Source organism: Boleophthalmus pectinirostris, unplaced genomic scaffold (genome assembly GCF_026225935.1).
Source record: "Boleophthalmus pectinirostris isolate CB_2022bp ecotype Guang Dong unplaced genomic scaffold, ASM2622593v1 HiC_scaffold_12, whole genome shotgun sequence".
NCBI classification, from domain to species: Eukaryota; Metazoa; Chordata; class Actinopteri; order Gobiiformes; family Gobiidae; genus Boleophthalmus; species Boleophthalmus pectinirostris.
The window spans coordinates 38,903,938-38,925,160 of record NW_026571018.1 but is presented as its reverse complement, the minus strand read 5'-3'; the positions used below and the strand labels follow the sequence as shown (position 1 = coordinate 38,925,160).

General features: G+C 45.3%; 2 protein-coding genes across 2 annotated transcripts in view; both read left to right on the top strand.

Annotated features, from left to right (window-relative positions):
* LOC129407530 (CD5 antigen-like) overlaps positions 1-21,223 on the top strand; it is a 303,815-nt gene that overhangs the window by 128,174 nt on the left and 154,418 nt on the right. The window lies entirely within an intron of this gene.
* Positions 1-21,223, top strand: part of LOC110160399 (alpha-tectorin-like) — a 91,547-nt gene that overhangs the window by 38,749 nt on the left and 31,575 nt on the right. The window contains 5 exon segments of the mRNA XM_055148954.1: positions 1,598-1,900; positions 8,751-9,402; positions 10,904-11,103; positions 12,453-12,833; positions 17,779-17,880. Coding sequence (XP_055004929.1) covers positions 1,598-1,900; positions 8,751-9,402; positions 10,904-11,103; positions 12,453-12,833; positions 17,779-17,880 — 1,638 coding nt within the window.

The window sequence follows — 21,223 nt, the reverse complement described above, 5'->3', positions numbered from 1 at the left end:
CCACAACAATGACGATGTCCCAATCCCAAAACTAAAATATGACAATATCAGAACCAGAAACAAAAGTGAAATGGTTCAAAAGACTTGAAAAGATCGACTTTGACAGTAGACTCATCCCACCGGGAAAACAAACATGGAGGTTTGACTCTCACTTTTTCGGAAAATCCTTCCCGGTCTGAATTGCGCGATGATTCTTGATGCGTGTTTATATGTTTCCCGCAGAGTTTATCTCAAAACTCTTAAAAGAAAATCTGGTTAACGCAGCGTCCACTGTAATGGACACAAAACAACAGGCCGCGTCTCAGGAGGTTAGAACGTAACAATTACACACGTTGGATAAACTATAGTATCATGTAAGTGTAGATTTTTGAGAATATCGATACTGCTCCAATGAGTATTGTCAGGGAATTTTACCCTAAGACATCAATTTACATTAAATAAAGACACACCAAAACGAGACGGTTTAGTTATTCTTGCGCACGGAGAGAGAGCGTCCGTAACACTGTCTGACCCTCGTTTTATTGAATTCATTTCACAGATAACAGTACAGTACATTATGTTAAACTCATGACGTTTACCTTTACGCTGTTTCTCCCGGTACATTATCTTAAAGGTTGTATAGAGGATTTTTTTAAGGGAAGAGAAATACAGCGGCAGTTCTTTTTCAAATGTTGTGCATGCGTGACACCACCTGCCTCCTCCACAGCTCCTTCAGTAGAAACACCTCCTCCTGCCTCTTTACTCTAGAAATCACGCTTGTTTCCAGCCGGTGCGCGTTCAGAATCACTGTTGAAGTGACCTGCCTAGAAATAATTTATCGAACGACACGTCAGTTTTTAAACCCTTCGTCTGCTTCATTCGCGCAATCGCTGGAAGGAATCTCCAAGAATCACCTCGGTTTGTCTTCGCTCCTTTCCCCCTTCTTCTCTTCTTCTTTCAGCGACCTCAAAAAGCAACTTCGTTTCGCGGCGAGCTGCTCGTGGATTCTCGTCGGCCGTCGCCACAAACTTTGTGCGAAATGTGAGGAAGCGACAGTTTTGAAAAAGCCTCTAAGAACCGCCGCATAAACCACGTAATCCCCGCGTCCCGACGAGTCAGTTACACTAGAAATGTAAGGAGTTTGATTGACGACCTGACAGCCAATAGATAAAGAGGCAGTCTCGTTTTCTATTGGCTGATGTTTATCTGGCCTCAACACGTCCACAGTTGATACATTTTCATTCTTTTTTTTTTTTGGTCATCATAATTACAAGGCTGCTGCGTCTCTCTAATGGTATTTTAAACTTTCACTGACAATTTGAAACAAAAAAAAAAATCCTCCATACAACCTTTAATGAGTCAGTCGCCACATCAGCAGGATCACCTGATACAACAAAACAAGACAGAACAAAAAGCCAATGTTGCTTTTTGTCAGAACGGAAAAACCCAAAAACACAATTGTTGATAACTTTAATCACACACAAATGATTATGATTTTAAATGATTCATATTATTTAAAATAACACAGAAATTCTTTCACAAGTATCTAGTTTCGATACTGGTTTTAAAATCGGTTCGTGAAGTGATTTTCGATGTTTTTTTTTTTCCGTCCCCACAGGAGAGCGACGGCCTCTTCTACTGCCAGCCCCGCACCGAGGCCCTGTGCGTCGCCGCGGGATACGGCCACTTCCTGCCGTTCGCGGGCGCGGCGTTCGACCTGCAGAGCTCGTGCCCGCTGCAGCTGGTCACGTCGGAGTGCGGCGTCGTCACCCGCGAGCTGGCGGCGGCGCTCCCGTCGTTCAAGCTCGCCGCCCGCAACGAGGAGCGCGACACGGGCCAGGCCATCTGGGTCAAAGGCTTCGTGCTGGAGACCTACGACTACGAGATCGAAGTGTCGCGGAGCTACAAGAACACGGTGACGGTGAGGGGCTGCTCTGCATGTGTGTCTACGGGGGGATGTTCAGCGGTTAACGTGGTGACGCAAAAAAAAAAAACACAAAACAAAAAAAAAAACACATCTGCATAATCCTCTATCTTTACAGAGCTTTAAAAGTGCACTGTGTAACTTTCCTGGTGGAGGGTTCGTCAAATTCTTTTCTGTCTTCACGGAAACCAAACCAGAGCGAGTTACAGGTCAGATCTGTGGAGAGGCGACGCCGCTCAGAGTCACAATGTCTGTTTTTTCTAGGTATTTTTGAGCTGTAAAACCATGTGTAACTGAATAAATGTAAAGTAGAGCTGTTTAATGTCACACTGTGGAACATTCCAGACAGAACAATGACATCTCCATAGCAACAAACAAATGACGGACCCCTCACCAAAAAGTTACACAGTGCAGCTTTATAGAAATACTTTGAGAGGCAAGTCAACTGAAGTCTGCTGAACCGAGGTCTAAACCAGGACTAAACCAGGACTAAACCAGGACTAAACCAGGACTAAACCAGGACTAAACCAGGTCTAAACCAGGTCTAAACCAGGTCTAAACCAGGACTAAACCAGGTCTAAACCAGGTCTAAACCAGGACTAAACCAGGACTAAACCAGGACTAAACCAGGTCTAAACCAGGACTAAACCAGGACTAAACCAGGACTAAACCAGGACTAAACCAGGACTAAACCAGGTCTAAACCAGGTCTAAACCAGGTCTAAACCAGGACTAAACCAGGACTAAACCAGGACTAAACTAAACCAGGACTAAACCAGGTAAAACCAGGTAAACCAGGAAAACCAGGACTAAACCAGGACTAAACCAGGTCTAAACCAGGTCTAAACCAGGTCTACACCAGGTCTAAACCAGGACTGAACCAGGACTGTTTGTCAGGACGGCCCAAAGGTGCGCCCATGTAAACTGTCAGGTGACTACGGGCGAAAAAAACCAACGCAGAACAAGACGAAGAGCAACCGATGTCTGATCGAGATTTGAGGAAACACTGCTCCACGAACTCAGGAACTAGAGGAACAAGTCCTAGTCCAAGATTAGTCCTGGCCTGGTTTAGACCTGGTTTAGTCCTGGTTTAGACCTGGTTCTCTCTGTCCAATCACGGGTCTAAATCCGGTGTCGTTGTCATTTGCTGCTAAAGTTCCTGGTGACACCAACTCAAAACCATGAACATTTATTTGGTGTTCGAGTTCCTGCAGATTGTGAAGGCCTCAGGGACACTTCTTTGACTTTGACTCTGCCTGGCAACAAGTGACGGCTGAAATGTGATTGGTCAAAAGCTTTAACGTGAAAATCCATGTGGAAGCAGCACAAGCCTCAGAAAAACTCTGAAAGGAAGAGGACAGAACATTTGGAATAATTTAATAATGATATAATTAACATCAGTCTGTGATTCAGATAATTTTTTAGGCCAACAGAGAAGAACTTGCAGAACCTGATGCTCCACCAACAGCTCCCAACACTGGTGATCATCTGTATGTTAATAAGTCTGAAAGCACCTGAACGATTATGTCCATTTGACTCAGTTCACACTAGAGATGTGCTGATGGGCTATTTTTTCATCTGCAACCGCGACACAAAACTCATCGTCCGCCCGCTTCCATTTGCATCTAAGGTTTTGACCAATTTTCAAAACCGCACTCGCCCGCCATCCGCCCATTGATTTTAGGCAAGGCAAGTTTATTTGTACAGCACAATTCGTACACAAAGTAATTCAAAGTGCTTTACAGAATAAGAAATACATTAAAATCATAATAAAAACAAATCAAAACAAAACATAAATAATCATGAAGATTAAAATTAAAAAAGAGAGACATAAATTGGAGAGAAGAGTGCGGAATGAAAACCTTTCAGTTATTTGCACAGTTAAACAGAAATGTTTAGAGTCTGGATTTAAACAGCGTCACAGAAGAGTCTGTCTCACATGTTCAGACTGTTCCAGGTTTTAGCTGCATGAACCTGAAACTCTGACTCCCCTTGTTTAGTCGTGACTCTGGGCACCAGCAGGAGTTGGTCCCTGAGCTCCTCAGAGTGTGAGATGTTCATATGACACTAACATGTCACAGATGGACTTTGGTGCTCGGCCGTGGAGACACTTGTACAAGCAGAGCTGCTTTTTAGATTTTAGAACGACCATAAAGCAAACAAACTAAAGAGCCTCGATAAAAATGCAAACTCTACAGCTCATTCATTCCAACATTCGCTCACTGTGCATGTTCACATTCTTAATTGTCCGTAACAAAACGCCGCTCGTTGCTCAGGGTTTAACTCCCTGTTCGGAGCCTCACCGTGAGTTCGTGGGCTCAATAAACGCGCCAGTTCGTTGCTCAAGAATCGTAGCTTTATTTGACGCACTAAATAACAGGACAGTTGCTTCCTGACTCGCTTCAGTCACTTTCCGACCGTTCATTTCACATACAGTAAAACATAGGCGCCCGTACACTCCGCGGGCCTGTTCACGAAGCGCACGCAGTCACTCAGTCACGCTCACGCCACACGCCGCTATAAACGCTGCACATAGGAGTAAAGACGCAGATCTCATAACACTTCACAATATTCTATGTTATTAGGTTCTTTTTTTCAGACCTAGAGTGTCATTTCATACCTGACAGTTTGTTCTGTTCACTAGCGTCTTCCTCAGAGTCACGTGATGTTGCTGTGACGCGTCTGGTCAGTTGATTCAAACAGGTTTTGTCTCTGTCTTCCTCTCGGTGGAGGCAGGACGACAGCGCCACCTGCAGTCCCACTTCCTCAGGACAGAATCCCAGGTGTGTGAGAGTAAAAAAGCCCCTCGTCCCGGTTTACAGTCCCGTGGGCACGTTTCCGTATTTCGATTGCTTCTTTAATCCAGCGGCGATGTTTGTTTTCCTCTGTCCCAGTGACGTTTGCTCCGTCCCCGTCCATAACGTGATTCTCTCTTTTACACTGGTCAGAAACGGCCGATTTGAGTTGTTCCTGTTCTGCTTTGTGTTTTGTTGCTCGTGTTTAAATCATCTGACCAGACGCGTCACAGCAACATCACGTGACTCTGAGGAAGACGCTAGTGAACAGAACAAACTGTCAGGTATGAAATAAAACTCTGGGTCTGAAAAAAAGAACCTAATAACATAGAATATTGGAAGACCATTGGACCACTTAACAATATAGGCTGTAATATATATATTTCACGTCATCCGCCCGATTTACCGCAATCCAGGCATCTGTAGTTCACACCGAGCGAACAAACTGAAACTGTAAACAAAAGTGTGTTAGTCTCAGTTTGAATCGTTACAATACAAAAGTGATTTAAAGAACAAGTTTTCCTTTTCCTGTGACCAGTCTGAGTGTTCATGGTCCTGTTCAGGAGTTTAATTTTCTCCAGAAAGGTGAGAGGGACGTGTTTAAGAACCCAGATCAGATCACCTGTTGGAGTTTGTTCTTTCTTGTGTTAAGTTTGTGTTAAAACAAAGATCACGTTAAAGCCTCAGACAGAGCAGAGCCTCCTGTTAGCGTCACGTCCCCGGGGGATTGTTGACGACACGAGCTGCAGAGTTTTAATAACAGCGACACGAGTGTTTGAAATATTTCCTTTGAGCCCGGCAGAGGAATGAAGAGTTGGACAGCGGGATGTGAATTCTCGGCGTAATCGCGGAAAAGGTGGGAGCAGCCGCGTGTCTCCGGGAGTTACGCCGGATTCCAGGTTGAATCAGACGGATCACGTTTCCCCGGGTCTTTGAAGGGCCCGGCTCTGAGCGACGCTTGGAGCCGCTTCACAAACACGCTGCAGTTTGAGAGGAAAATGTGAGGCACTGACAGCTGTGAGCATCTGGCCCAGAACTCAGATGAAAAATTCCACAGAAACAAAGAAAACAAATCAAATCAAATCCAATTTTTACTGATAACGACTGTGATGTAATACTGACGACGGACAAAATGTTTTTGTTATTGCCCGTTTCAAAAAGAAATCCAGTTGGTTTAAACCCGAGCACCTGCAGCAGCATGAGTCAGCGCTAGTGCAGCTTCTGCAGCTCAGGGAGAGAAGTGTGGAGGTTCTGATCTTCACCGGAGACAGGAACATAAACTGAGACTGAGACAAACACAGGACGTGTCTCTGTGTCTGTGTCTGTGTCTGTCTGTGTCTCTGTGTCTGTGTCTCTGTGTATCTGTGTCTCTGTGTCTGTGTGTCTGTGTCTCTGTGTCTGTGTCTGTGTCTGTGTCTCTGTGTCTGTGTCTGTGTCTGTGTCTGTCTGTGTCTCTGTCTGTGTCTCTGTGTCTGTGTCTGTGTCTGTGTCTGTGTGTCTGTGTGTCTGTGTCTCTGTGTCTCTGTGTCTCTGTGTCTGTGTCTCTGTGTCTGTGTCTCTGTGTGTCTCTGTGTCTGTGTCTCTGTGTCTGTGTCTCTGTGTCTGTGTGTGTCTGTGTCTGTGTCTCTGTGTCTGTGTCTGTGTCTGTGTCTGTGTCTGTGTCTCTGTGTCTGTGTGTGTCTGTGTCTCTGTGTCTGTGTCTGTGTCTGTGTCTGTGTCTGTGTCTGTGTCTCTGTGTCTCTGTGTCTGTGTCTCTGTGTCTGTGTCTCTGTGTCTGTGTCTCTGTGTCTGTGTCTGTGTCTGTGTCTGTGTCTCTGTGTCTGTGTCTCTGTGTCTGTGTCTCTGTGTCTGTCTGTGTCTGTGTCTGTGTCTGTGTCTCTGTCTGTGTCTGTGTCTGTGTCTGTGTCTGTGTCTGTGTCTGTGTGTCTGTGTCTCTGTGTCTGTGTCTCTGTGTCTGTGTCTCTGTGTCTGTGTCTGTGTCTGTGTCTGTGTCTGTGTCTGTCTGTGTCTCTGTGTCTGTGTCTCGGTGTGTGTGTCTCTGTGTCTGTGTCTCTGTGTCTCTGTGTCTCTGTCTGTGTCTGTGTCTGTGTCTCTGTGTCTGTGTCTCTGTGTCTGTGTCTCTGTGTGTCTCTGTGTCTGTGTCTCTCTGTGTCTGTGTCTCTGTGTCTGTGTCTCTGTGTGTCTGTGTCTGTCTCTGTGTCTGTGTCTCTGTGTCTGTGTCTGTGTCTCTGTGTCTGTGTCTCTGTGTCTCTGTGTCTGTGTCTGTGTCTCTGTGTCTCTGTGTCTGTGTCTCTGTGTCTGTGTGTCTGTGTCTGTGTCTCTGTGTCTGTGTCTGTGTGTCTCTGTGTCTGTGTGTCTGTGTCTCTGTGTCTGTGTCTCTGTGTCTGTGTCTCTGTGTCTGTGTCTGTGTCTCTGTGTCTCTGTGTCTGTGTCTGTGTCTCTGTGTCTGTGTCTCTGTGTCTCTGTGTCTGTGTCTGTGTGTCTGTGTCTCTGTGTCTCTGTCTCTGTGTCTGTGTCTGTGTCTCTGTATCTGTGTCTCTGTGTCTCTGTGTCTGTGTCTCTGTGTCTGTGTCTCTGTGTCTGTGTCTCTGTGTCTCTGTGTCTGTGTCTCTGTGTCTGTGTCTCTGTGTCTCTGTGTCTGTGTCTGTGTCTCTGTGTCTGTGTCTCTGTGTCTCTGTGTCTGTGTCTCTGTGTCTGTGTCTCTGTCTCTGTGTCTGTGTCTCTGTGTCTGTGTCTCTGTCTCTGTGTCTGTGTCTCTGTGTCTCTGTGTCTGTGTCTGTGTCTGTGTCTCTGTCTCTCTGTGTCTGTGTCTGTCTCTGTGTCTCTGTCTGTGTCTCTGTGTCTGTGTCTCTGTCTGTGTCTGTTTGTCTGTGTCTGTGTCTCTGTGTCTGTATTTCTGTGTGTCTGTGTCTCTGTGTCTGTGTCTGTGTCTCTGTCTGTGTCTGTGTGTCTGTGTCTGTGTCTCTGTGTGTCTCTGTGTCTGTCTCTGTGTCTCTGTCTTTGTCTCTGTGTCTGTGTCTCTGTGTCTCTGTGTCTGTGTCTCTGTGTCTCTGTGTCTGTGTCTGTGTCTGTGTCTGTGTCTGTGTCTCTGTGTCTCTGTGTCTGTGTCTCTGTGTCTCTGTGTCTGTGTCTCTGTGTCTCTGTGTCTGTGTCTGTGTGTCTGTGTCTGTGTCTGTGTCTCTGTGTCTGTGTCTGTCTGTGTCTCTGTCTGTGTCTCTGTGTCTGTGTCTCTGTGTCTGTGTCTGTGTCTGTGTCTGTGTCTCTGTGTCTCTGTGTCTGTGTCTGTGTCTGTGTCTGTGTCTGTGTCTGTGTCTCTCTCACAGGGTCAGGTCCATAACTACAACAACAATAACAACTAAAGCTGCGCTGCAGAAGCTGCACTGGCCGTGACTCAGGACGGGTGCAGGTTTAGTGTCCAGGCTGGCAGCACCAAGTGTCCGATTCCCGAGATCGAGGATTTAAAGCCGGAACAAAGAGAATGTTTGGTGAATTTTATCAAGGGGAAAGACGTTATTGTTCTTCTTTCTTTGGAGCTTTACAAACGTCACGACCAAACAGCAGCGACTGGTTCAATAAAAAAAGTCTCCGCTGACTGTTGATCGAACGAATCCTCATGCTGCGACGTCGCACGGTTTACACCAAGTGAAACCGGCTCACGAATCAGACTGGGGGTTTAGGGAGAAACTGTTCAGATCAGAGACATTTTAGGTTTAAACCCACTGGATTTCAGCTTTGAACCAGCGACTCACAAGAGAGAGAGACTCATGTGAGGCTCATTCTGCTTCTGATTGGAGAATCGTCTGGAACAAAACACCAAATTAAAACTGAAATAAAGGAGAGTCCAAGGTTTTTGTGATTAAGAATAAATTAGTTTTACAGTTTTTTATGGAAGTTTAACCAAACCTGCCGCTCTGTTGTGCCAGTCTAACCTGCCGCTCTGTTGTGCCAGTCTAACCTGCCGCTCTGTTGTGCCAGTCTAACCTGCCGCTCTGTTGTGCCAGTCTAACCTGCCGCTCTGTTGTGCCAGTCTAACCTGCCGCTCTGTTGTGGCAGGTGAATAAGGAGCGGCTGTACCTGCCTCTGAAGCTGGGCCTGGGGCGGGTGAACATCTTCAGCGTGGGCACGCAGCTGGTGCTGGAGACGGACTTTGGGCTCAAAGTGGCGTTTGACTGGAACACTCTGCTGCTGCTGTCTCTGCCGCGGGACCTGTACCACACGGCGTGCGGGCTGTGCCAGGGCATGCCCCTCACCCCTCCCATCCTCAGCACCACAGACTGGGGCATGGCGTGGGCGGAGAGGGACACCTTCTGCCAGGTGGGGTGCGGGGACTCGTGCCCGCGCTGCGGCCTGGGCGAGAAGAGCGGGCTGTCCGAGGGGGCGCTGATGGTGGCGGACGCCAACGGGAACGACGACAACGGCGAGAGGGAAGTGAACACGCGCATCCGCTTCCACATCGGAGACGGACTGTACGTGTTTGTGGAGCCCGAGGCCGTGAGGCTGTGCGGCCTCATCGTCGACAGAGGAGGAGCCTTTGTCCGATGCCACAGCAAGGTGGCGCCGACGTTCTTCTACCAGAGCTGCCTGCAGGACACCTGCCTGGACCAGGGCGCCCAGGACACCATCTGTAACTGGCTGCAGATGTACGCCAGCACCTGCCGGGCGCAGGGCGTCTCTCTGAGCGACTGGAGGAGTGACACGCCCTGTGGTCAGTGCCCAGTGCCGGTTAATCTGTGAGACCATCGGTGTGGGCAGTGTGGGCACATGCCCCTCACCTGCCCCTCACCTGCCCCTCACCTGCCCCTCACCTGCCCTTCACCTGCCCTTCACCTGCCCCTCACCTGCCCTCACCTGCCCTTCACCTGCCCTTCACCTGCCCCTCACCTGCCCTGCACCTTCACCTGCCCTCACCTGCCCTCCTCACCTGCCCTTCACCTGCCCCTCACCTGCCCTCACCTGCCCACCTGCCCCTCACCTGCCCCTCACCTGCCCTTCACCTGCCCCTCACCTGCCCTTCACCTGCCCCTCACCTGCCCTTCACCTGCCCTTCACCTGCCCCTTCACCTGCCCCTCACCTGCCCCTCACCTGCCCTTCACCTGCCCCTCACCTGCCCTCACCTGCCCTTCACCTGCCCCTCACCTGCCCCTCACCTGCCCTTCACCTGCCCCTCACCTGCCCCTCACCTGCCCTTCACCTGCCCCTCACCTGCCCTTCACCTGCCCTTCACCTGCCCTTCACCTGCACCTGCCCCTCACCTGCCCTCACCTGCCCTTCACCTGCCCCTCACCTGCCCCTCACCTGCCCTCACCTGCCCTTCACCTGCCCCTCACCTGCCCCTCACCTGCCCCTCACCTGCCCCTCACCTGCCCTCACCTGCCCCTCACCTGCCCTCACCTGCCCTTCACCTGCCCTCACCTGCCCCTCACCTGCCCTTCACCTGCCCTCACCTGCCCTTCACCTGCCCTTCACCTGCCCCTCACCTGCCCCTCACCTGCCCTTCACCTGCCCTTCACCTGCCCTCACCTGTCCGCTCATTACACTTTATTAACATCTTATAAAATCTGTTCATAACATAAAAAGCGAAAATATAATTATAACATAAAAAGCAATAACTAATCTCCCATCAAAAGAAACACATTTTTCTGACACTTTAAACATGTTTTCAACAAAATAAAAGTCTGTTTCTGTTCCTCTAATGAGACGGGGGATAAAACTGTACATTTCTTAGTAAAATCTGAAATATCTGTGTGTTTCAGTAAAACGAGTCCAACTGTCAGACGAGCTTAAACGAGATTCAGTGTTAAAGCTGCACTTTGTCATTTTTCTGTTTCTGTTATTGCTCTGTCTGGAATGTTCCACAGAGTAGCATTAAACCTTTCTGTCTTCATGGAGACCACACCAGACTAAGATCCAGGTCAGATCTGTGGAGAGGCGACTCCGCTCACAGTCACAATGTTTGTTTTTCCAGATATTTTTGAGTTATAAATCCACCTGTGACTGAGTAAATGTAAAGTCGAGCTGTTTAATGTCACACTGTGGAACATTCCGGGCAGAGCAGTGACGTCTCCATAGAAGCAAACAGGTGACGAACCCCCAACCAAAAAGTTGCACAGTGCAGCTTTAGATATGAGAACGTGGAGTCATGTGAAACAGCCGTGCAGTAACAGTGTTCATGTGTCGATTTTAAAGACGTGTGTTTTTCTCTCAGTCCTGAGGTGCCCCCCCTACAGTCACTACTCCCCGTGCGTGCCCGCCTGCCCGCCCCAGTGCGCCCCCGCCCGCGGGCAGAGGGACTGCAGTCACGACTGCGTGGAGGGCTGCCAGTGCGACCAGGGCTACGTGCTCAACGGCAAAAGCTGCATCCTGGCACAGAACTGCGGCTGCTACACTGACGGCAAGTACTTCGAGGTCAGTCTCCTCAAGGAAGCATCACCGGCACCACGGCAACGAAACATACACAGAATTATAATATTACAGAGCGGCAAACTCCATAATACAAGCATCAAGAATTTCCAGTCATTGCGCAAAACACACTGGGAAGGATCCTCCGAAAAAGTGAACATCAAACCTCCATGTTTGTTTTCCCAGTGGGATGAGTTTATTGACAAAGTCGATCTTTTCAAGTCTTTTGAACCATTTCACTTTTGTTTCTGGTTCTGATATTGTCATATTTTAGTTTTGGGATTCGGACGTCGTAATTGTTGTGGTTGTTGGATCCAAACAGCGGAAAACGACTCGAGAAATTTGTTTGTGAACTTCATAAATGTAAAAGTGAATCAGATGTGTGTGACTCAAACCTCTGTTCAAACTGTTTCTCTTCCCAACGGAATTGAAAAATAGTGAAAGGTGAAGGTGATGGGCAGGATTGATCCACAGGAAGAACCAAAAAGGAAACATTTGTCTGACTAAATCATCCTGAGTTTACAGAGAACATTTTGTATGTGGATCAAAGCGGAAATCCCGTTTGTTAATGTAGAGGAGCAGAAGACAAACAGACTGAGCTGCACTTTCTTGTTCTTGTGGTTTTACACAAACATCACGTCTTGGTCTTTGCAGTGGAAGGTGTTTCTTGGTGAACAGTTGGAGACTTTCACTTTGGTGTCGACTTTTTAAATTCATAACCGAGGTTAAACGAGGGATCAGGATTTTGTTTTGTCGTGGCTCCACATACAAAATGTTCTCAGGATGATTTCTTAGTCAGACAAATGTTTCCTTTTTGGTTCTTCCTGTGGATCAATCCTGCCCATCACCTTCACCTTTCACTATTTTTCAATTCCGTTGGGAAGAGAAACAGTTTGAACAGAGGTTTGAGTCACACACATCTGATTCACTTTTACATTTATGAAGTTCACAAACACATTCCTCGAGTCGTTTTCCACTGTTTGGATCCAACAACCACAACAGTTACGACGTCCCAATCCCAAAACTAAAATATGACAATATCAGAACCAGAAACAAAAGTGATATGGTTCAAAAGACTTGAAAAGATCGACTTTGTCAATAAACTCAAACATGGAGGTTTGATGCTCACTTTTTTGGAAAATCCGTCCTTGTATGAATTGCGCGATGACCGGAAGTCTGAGATTCGGGATGTGTGTATATCTCGTTATTTATCCAAAAATCCTACATCATTAGAACACGACTTAAAGCTCACAGAGTCACAGAGTTGGTTTGTTTGATGTAGGACCTTTAATAAAGTCAGTGTGATCCAGATTTGTGAATAATTCCTGCTTGTCTTTCGTGTGGTCGTGTTTCAGCCCAAACAGCTGTTCTGGAACTCGGACTGTACCAAGCGGTGCCAGTGCATCGGGCGCAACCTGGTCCAGTGCGACCCGCGGCGCTGCAAGTCCGAGGAGGAGTGCATCCTCCGTCACGGCGTCCGGGGCTGCTTCGCCAGGCGCTCGCAGCACTGCGTGGCGTCCGGCGGCGGCGTGTTCCGGACCTTCGACGGCGCGTCCCTCCGCCTGCCCGCCTCCTGCTCCTTCGTCCTGTCCACGAACTGCCACAAGCTCCCGGACCTGTCCTTCCAGCTCATCGCCAACTTCGACAAGTGGACCACGCCCAACCTGACCACCATCTCGCACGTCTACCTGTACATCAACGAGGAGAACATCCTCATATCCGGGAGCACGGTCAAGGTGAGCGGCGCCGACACTGTTCAACAGGCCCCGGGGTGTGACACTGTGTGAACTGGAGGCTCTACTTTGTCTGAGACTCGCTTAGACTTAAAAGGTTGTATAGAGGATTTTCCAAGGAACGAGAAATCCAGCGACTGTTTGTCCTTTTTCAAATGTTGCGCATGTGTGAAACCACCTCCCCTCCCCTACAGCTCCTACGTAGAAACACCTCCTCCCTCCTCCTCCTTACGCCACAAACAGGTTTGTTTACAGCCGCTGCACATGACTTGTAAACAACTAACTACAGTGTTGGTTAGACAAGACGGAGAAGTGAGGAAGGAGGGACGGGCAGGAGAGGAGCAGGAAAGGGGAGCAGAGAAGAGTGCGCGGAGATTCCGTGTGAATGAACTAACTACAACACGCAGCAGCAAGTGGACTCTTTCTTTGCCTTGAAAATGACGTTTTCAGACATAGGATATCGCTTTTGTGTCCTGAAAAACGTTTGTCTAACTCTTGGAAATAAAGTAGGTTTTCATAATCAGCAGAAGTTTCCTGTCCAGGAGTAATTTGTGGACCAGTGGTTCAGTCTTTAGACCCTTCGTCTGCTTCAGTCGCACCATCGCTGGAATGAATCTATAAGAATCACCTTAGTTTGGCTTCGCTGCTTTTCCCCTTGTCTTCTTCTTTCACCTCAAAAACGGACTTTCTTTTGCGGTGAACTGCTCCTGGATTCTTGTCGCCATCGCAACAAACTTTGTGTGAACTGCGAGGAAGATATAGGTCAAAAAAGCCTCTAAGAACTGTTGTGTTGGTGGAGTAAACAGCGTCTGTGCGTCTTGCGTCTGTGGACTGTGTGACAGTCGTACGTAAACCACGTACCGGCGGCGCAGGCAAGTCAGTTACACTAGAAACGTAGGGAGTTTGATTGACAGCCTGTCAGCTAACAGATAACGAGGCAGTGTCGTTATCAATTGGCAAATGTTTATCCCCACCACGTCCAGAGTTGATGAATTTTTATTCTCTTTTTTTTGGTCATCATAATTACAAGGCTGCTGCACCTTTATAATCTATCACTGACAATTTGAAACAAAACAAAAATCCTCCATACAACCTTTAATCTGATCTTTACTTTAACTCCATCAGCTGCGTTTTGAAGCGTGTGGGTCTGAGCTTCACTGCTTCACTCACACACAGTTCAGACACAGTTTCATCTGACAAGAAGAACGTTTGTGTGCATTTGTGACGTGTAGGCAGTGTTGGGGAGTAACAGATTACAAGTACCGGAGTAGTAATCAGAGTACAAATTATGAGTAAATGTATTCAGTTACAGTTACTGTTTCAGTGAGTGGTAATTGGATTACAGTTACTTTGGTTGAAATAAATGGATTATACAGAGGGATTTTCTCGGTAATTCCACTCATTGCCGGACACTAAACCAGGTCTAAACCAGGTCTAAAACCAGGTCTAAACCAGGACTAAACCAGGACTAAACCAAGACTAAACCAGGTCTAAAACCAGGTCTAAACCAGGACTAAAACCAGGACTAAACCAAGACTAAACCAGGACTAAACCAAGACTAAACCAGACTAAACCAGACTAAACCAGACTAAACCAGGATAAACCAGACTAAACCAGGACTAAACCAGATAAAAACCAGGTTAAACCAGTAAACCAGACTAAAACCAGGACTAAACCAAGTCTAAACCAGTCTAAACCAGGTCTAAACCAGGACTAAACCAGGTCTAAACTAAACCAGGTCTAAACCAAGACTAAACCAGGTCTAAACCAGGTCTAAACCAGGACTAAACCAGGACTAAACCAAGACTAAACCAGGTCTAAACCAGGTCTAAACCAAGACTAAACCAGGTCTAAACCAGGTCTAAACCAAGACTAAACCAAGGACTAAACCAGGACTAAACCAGGTCTAAACCAAGACTAAACCAGGACTAAACCAGGTCTAAACCAGGTCTAAACCAAGACTAAACCAGGTCTAAACCAGGTCTAAACCAAGACTAAACCAGGACTAAACCAGGTCTAAACCAGGTCTAAACCAGGACTAAACCAGGACTAAACCAAGACTAAACCAGGTCTAAACCAGGTCTAAACCAAGACTAAACCAGGACTAAACCAGGACTAAACCAAGGACTAAACCAGGACTAAACCAGGTCTAAACCAAGACTAAACCAGGACTAAACCAGGTCTAAACCAAGACTAAACCAGGACTAAACCAGGACTAAACCAAGACTAAACCAGGTCTAAAACCAGGTCTAAAACCAGGTCTAAACCAAGACTAAACCAGGACTAAACCAGGACTAAACCAGGTCTAAACCAAGACTAAACCAGGACTAAACCAAGACTAAACCAGGACTAAACCAGGACTAAACCAGGTCTAAACCAAGACTAAACCAGGTCTAAACCAGGACTAAACCAAAACTAAACCAAGGCTAAACCAAGACTAAAACAGGATTTAACAGGACTAAATCATGCTGCATGGACCGTGTCTCCTCGTTTTCTATCAATAATATTTTTAATCTGGGCTTTTTATTTTCTTTTAGCCGACAAAACTTCTTATGTTACGATTTCCTGGTCTCACAGCAAATCAAGTAATCCAAAGTATTCAGATTACATTACTCACTTTAAGTCATTTACTGGATTATGTTACAAACTACATTTTGGGGGATGTAATCTGTAATCTGTAATACCGTTCAGTCTGAAGTCGCATGTAAAAAGACCAGATATGTTTGGGTTTTAGGAGCACAGATCCAAGTGTCCGGGGTCACATTTGATCTGCGCCATTAAAAGATCAGATACAGGAACATAGGGGCCAAAAAAAAAAAAACAGATTTGGGTCACTTCAGGCTCCAGCAACGTAGCCATAGTAAGTAGAATAATAGAAAGAGCCAATCAGGAGCGAGGCTGTTCAAAGTGACGAATATCAGATTGGTTCAGATCCTGATTTAGGAACAAAACATTGAAATAAAAACCCCAGGATCATGTTGTGCAGGTTCAGACCGACACGTGAAGGTCAGAATGAGGAGCCACACTTTTCACACACAAAGTAACAGCTGTGATAGTAAAGTGACCAGATGAGATTGTTTTTTTGTGTGTTTTTTTTTTTTTTTTCTTTTGGAGCGGGACTCGCTGAATTTTCAAACACATTTTTATTCAAACATCAAGTCTTTCATTAATATTCCTGCCACAAGAAAAAAAACAACATTAAAAGCATGAAGTCAAAATGTCATGTTGAAAAAATAACAACGCCAATTAACCTGCACATGTGTTACTAGTTCTACCCTTAGAGCATCACTGCATAAAAGAAAACACACTTCCACCAGTGATTATAAATACATTTTACACTCATGAACTTAATTGTAACACAGACATATTTGTATCTCTGGAAACCTCAGACTCTGAACTCTTCATTTCTGGATGTTTAAATGTGATTCAACTCATTTACAGGTGTATAACAGCTCACTGAAAATGAGAGTTTACCTGGTCAGGTGCAAAATCAAAAACAAAAAACTACATTCAGCATTTGATATCTGCATGTTCTGAGTACTATATTCATTAAAAAAATTAAAAATATACTTTGTCAAAATATTTAAACAGATTTCATATCACCAGATACAGAACAGCCAAGTGTGCACCTGTTTTTACCATTTAGCTTATTCAACTCATTTAATTTATTCAACTCATTTAATTTATTCAACTCATTTATCTTATTATAATATAATAATATAATAATGCGACTGTCACACAGTCCACAGACGCAAGACAGACGCTGTTTACTCCACCAACGCAACAGTTCTTAGCGGCTTTTTTGACCTATATCTTCCTCGCAGTTCGCACAAAGTTTGTTGCGATGGCGACAAGAATCCAGGAGCAGTTCGCCGCAAAAGAAAGTCCGTTTTTGAGGTGAAAGAAGAAGACAAGGGGAAAAGCAGCGAAGCCAAACTAAGGTGATTCTTGTAGATTCATTCCAGCGATGGCGCGAACTGAAGCAGACGAAGGGTCTAAAGACTGAACCACTGGTCCACAAATTACTCCTGGACAGGAAACTTCTGCTTATTATGAAAACATACTTTATTTCCAAGAGCGAGACAAAACGTTTTTCAGGACACGAAAGCGATATCCTGTGTCTGAAAACGTAATTTTCAAGGCAAAGAAAGAGTCCGCTTGCTGCTGCGTGTTGTAGTTAGTTCATTCGCACTGAATCTCCGCGCACTCTTCTCTGCACCCCTTTCCTGCTCCCCTCCTGCTCCTCACTTCTCCGTCTTGTCTAACCAACACTGTAGTTAGTTGTTTACAAGTCATGTGCAGCGGCTGTAAACAAACCTGTTTGTGGCGTAAGGAGGAGGAGGGAGGAGGTGTTTCTACGTAGGAGCTGTAGGGGAGGGGAGGTGGTTTCACACATGCGCAACATTTGAAAAAGGACAAACAGTCGCTGGATTTCTCGTTCCTTGGAAAATCCTCTATACAACCTTTTAAATCAGGCAAATCTGACGCCTCTGAATACCTCAAATCAGATTTTATAGACATCCATATGAATATGCAAATAACATGTTGAACAGGTAACGCCTTGAATCTTCCTTGGAGTTTCTCTGCGTTTATTTAGGTTTAGGGGGTTGACATCAGCCGCCAAATGTAAATCACCAGTTTGTTTAGTTTCGCACCAGGACGAACCATCTCCACTGCTGCTGCTTTACAATGAATTTCCTTAAAAGGACACAGTCTATATCTGCAAAAGAATTACTTTAAAGGCAAACATGTTTCACACAGTGGTGCCTTTAAACATACATAAGATTTCAGTGGTTAAACAACTCAATGTGTAATAGTCAAACAAATATATAATTTCAGTGTTTAATATGCACATGTGATGCACTCAAGAAACTTCACCACTTGGTACAGCCTTCACTCCGCAGCCGTACACGTAGAGTTCTGTCCTAACAGATTTGCCGTGGCGCAGGTGAACGGGACCCCGGTGTCCGTGCCGTTCCTGACCGGCCTCATGACGCGCCTCACCACCTCCGAGGGCTTCATCGTCATCGACACGCCGCTGGACATCCAGGTCTGAGCAGCTCTGAAACGGAAAGGTTTTACTCTGCGCTCTGCTCTTTTTCACGTCCATTTTATTATCGTTATTTACGTTTTACATTTTTGTTCGTATTGTGATTTTAACGCTGCTCTGTGTAACTTTTCTGTCAAACGCTTTTCTCCGTGGAGATGTTCTTGCTTTGTCTGGAATGTTTCACAATTGTCACGTTTATATGAGAGCTTCAATTCTGAATAAAAATAATTTAATTCTGAAAAAAAAAAAAAAAATTACCACTGAAAAAAGTCCACGTAAACACTTAATTCCTAATGAAAATGATTATTCGGAATTCAACTTAATTCTGAAGTAAGTGTTTGGTTTATTCCGATTTCTTCCAGGATCATGTTTGTCGTTTTTTTCTCGTTAAAATGCTGCTGGTGCTTCGTGCTCGTCGTGTCGTCCTTCGATCCGGCTCCTCCAGTCGTGTCTCGGGATTTTCCTCCACGTCTCTTTGGATTTGTGAGCGGGATGCGGGAGTGGGCTGAGCTTTTGTCTTCTTCCTCTCTTCTCCGACGCTCTTCCCTCCTCCTCCTCCTCAGCTCACAGACGTAAATCGTGACGAGACGATTCTCCAGCCGCTGCTTCGTAATTATCATTTCAAAAAGTCTGGACGGTGTTTGTGTCCGTGGAGGAACGACAAACCCAGACGACAGTGTTTTTCCTACGGAAGCCGAGAGGGGTCGCGGCAAACGCAAACGCCGCAACAAATACAAATGCGACGACACGACAAAAAGCCACAACACACCAAAAAAAAAAAAAAAGCCACAACGGAAATGACCGCGGGACTCTATTTTAATGCAAACGTCGTGACAAATACAAAAGCCACAACACAAACGCAAATGCTGCAACACGTGAAAAAGCCACAACGGAAGTGACCGCGGGAAAAATTAAATTGGTTAAACATGGAGACATATTTGACCATTGAATAACCACTGTTTTAAAGCTTTAGAAAATGCTGCAGTGTTGAAAGTTCTCGTACATGAGCATCTCTGTGTTCCATGTTTGAGCAGCTCGATAAACAAAAGAAAGTTGTCCAAAGGTACTTTTCCTAAACGGCCCAGAGCGTCGCCTCTAGAGCTGCTCATTGTTGTGCCATTTGAATTTCTTTTCACAAACTCCTTTAGACGAGGTGGAGCAAGATGATTAAAAACTTTGTAAACCAGAATTAAATCTGCATATTTGATTGTGTTGTCCCAGTTTAGGAATTTGTATTTGTCAAGTTTTCTGCAACAGTGATCATTTGTGGGCTTTTTGTCTAATACTTAAAGTGATTTTTTATATATAGTTTCAGCTCATTTAAGAGGAGTTTTGTTTGTCAGAGTCCAAGTAGTAACACAATAATTGAGGTGTGGCAAAATCATTGAATTTAAATACATAAATGCCGAGTTGGTCGTTAGATTATTTCTTATATGACGGAAATTTGATAAATGATGTTTGATTTTATTCACTGTTCTTTTGACGTGTTGTTTGAACGATAGTCGTGGGTCCAGGGCGACTCCCAGATAACTTCACTTCACTTTCACGTTGTAGTTCTTCTTCTTCTTCACTCGCCGCTTGATCGGTCCGTCGGAAAATAGAGTCCCGCGGTCACTTCCGTTGTGGCTTTTTAATTGTGTTTGTTGGCTTTTTAATGTGTTGTGGCGTTTGTATTTGTTGCGGCGTTTGCATTCAAATAGAGTCCCGCAGTCATTTCCGTTGTGGCTTTTTTTGGTTTGTTGTGGCTTTTTTATGTGTTGTGGCTTTTTTATGTGTTGTGGCTTTTTTAATGTGTTGAGGCGTTTGCATTAAAATAGAGTCCCGTGGTCATTTCCATTGTGGCTTTTTTTTGGTTTGTTGTGGCTTTTTAATGTGTTGTGTGTTTTGTATTTGTTGCGGCGTTTGCATTCAAATAGAGTCCCGTCATTTCCGTGTGGCTTTTTTTTTGTTTGTGTTGGCTTTGTTTGTTTTGTGGTTTGCATTTTTGGTCATTTGTTGTGGCTTTTTTTGGGTGTGTTGTGGCTTTTTATGTGTTGTGTGTTTGTTTTTGTGTTGGCGTTTGCATTAAATAGAGTCCCGTGTCATTTCCGTTGTGGCTTTTTTGGTTGGTTTGTTGTGGCTTTTATGTGTTGTTTGTTTGTGGCTTTTTAATGTGTTGTATTTGTGTTGCGTTTGCGTTTGTTGAGGCGTTTGCATTAAAATAGAGTCCGCGGTCATTTCCGTTGTGGCTTTTTTTGGTTTGTTGTGGCTTTTTAATGTGTTGTGGCTTTTTTATGTGTTGTGGCTTTTTTATGTGTTGTGGCTTTTTAATGTGTTGTGGTTTTTTAATGTGTTGAGGCATTTGCATTAAAATAGAGTCCCGTGGTCATTTCCGTTGTGGCTTTTTTTTTTGGTTTGTTGTGGCTTTTTAATGTGTTGTCGCGTTTGTATTTGTTGCGGTGTTTGCATTAAAATAGAGTCCCGCAGTCATTTCCGTTGTGGCTTTTTTTGGTGTGTTGTGGCTTTTTAATGTGTTGTGGCTTTTTTATGTGTTGTTTTTTATGTGTGCTTTTATGTTTGTGTTTTTTTTGTGTTGAGGCGTTTGCATTAAATAGAGTCCCGTGGTCATTTCCGTTGTGGCTTTTTTTTTGGTTTGTTGTGGCTTTTTAATGTGTTGTCGCGTTTGTATTTGTTGCGGTGTTTGCATTAAAATAGAGTCCCGCGGTCATTTCCGTTGTGGCTTTTTAATGTGTTGTGGCTTTTTAATGTGTTGTGGCTTTTTAATGTTTGTGGCTTTTTTGTGTTTGTGACGTTTTTATTGTTGCGGCATTTGCATTAAAATAGAGTCCCGCGGTCATTCCGTTGTGGCTTTTTTATGTGTTGTGGCTTTTGTGTTGTCGTTTGTATTTGTTGCGGCGTTTGCGTTTGCCGTGACCCCTCTCGGCTTCCGTAGTTGTCGACGTAAATCCGTCGGTGTCTCTGTCCAGTCAGAACCTTCCCCACCCCCAGACGCTCAGACACATTAAATAAAAAAAACATTTAACCAGTTTTCCCTGTAAAACTCAATTCAGGATTATTATTTCCATAGAAACTCCAAGGAGAATATTTGAATTCCCAACTGTTTAATTCAGAATAAAAAAAAAAAAAAAAAAACATTATGTAAACATGTGGTATTAAACCTTTCTATCTTCATGGAGACCAAACCAGACCAAATTACAGGTCAGATCTGTGGAGAGAGTGTTTTTCTATGTATTTTTGAGCTATAAAACCACCTGCAATTGCATAAATGTGAAGTGGATCTGTTTAAAGTCACACTGCGGAACATTCCAGACAGAGCGGTGACGGGACTCCCATCGGAAACGTT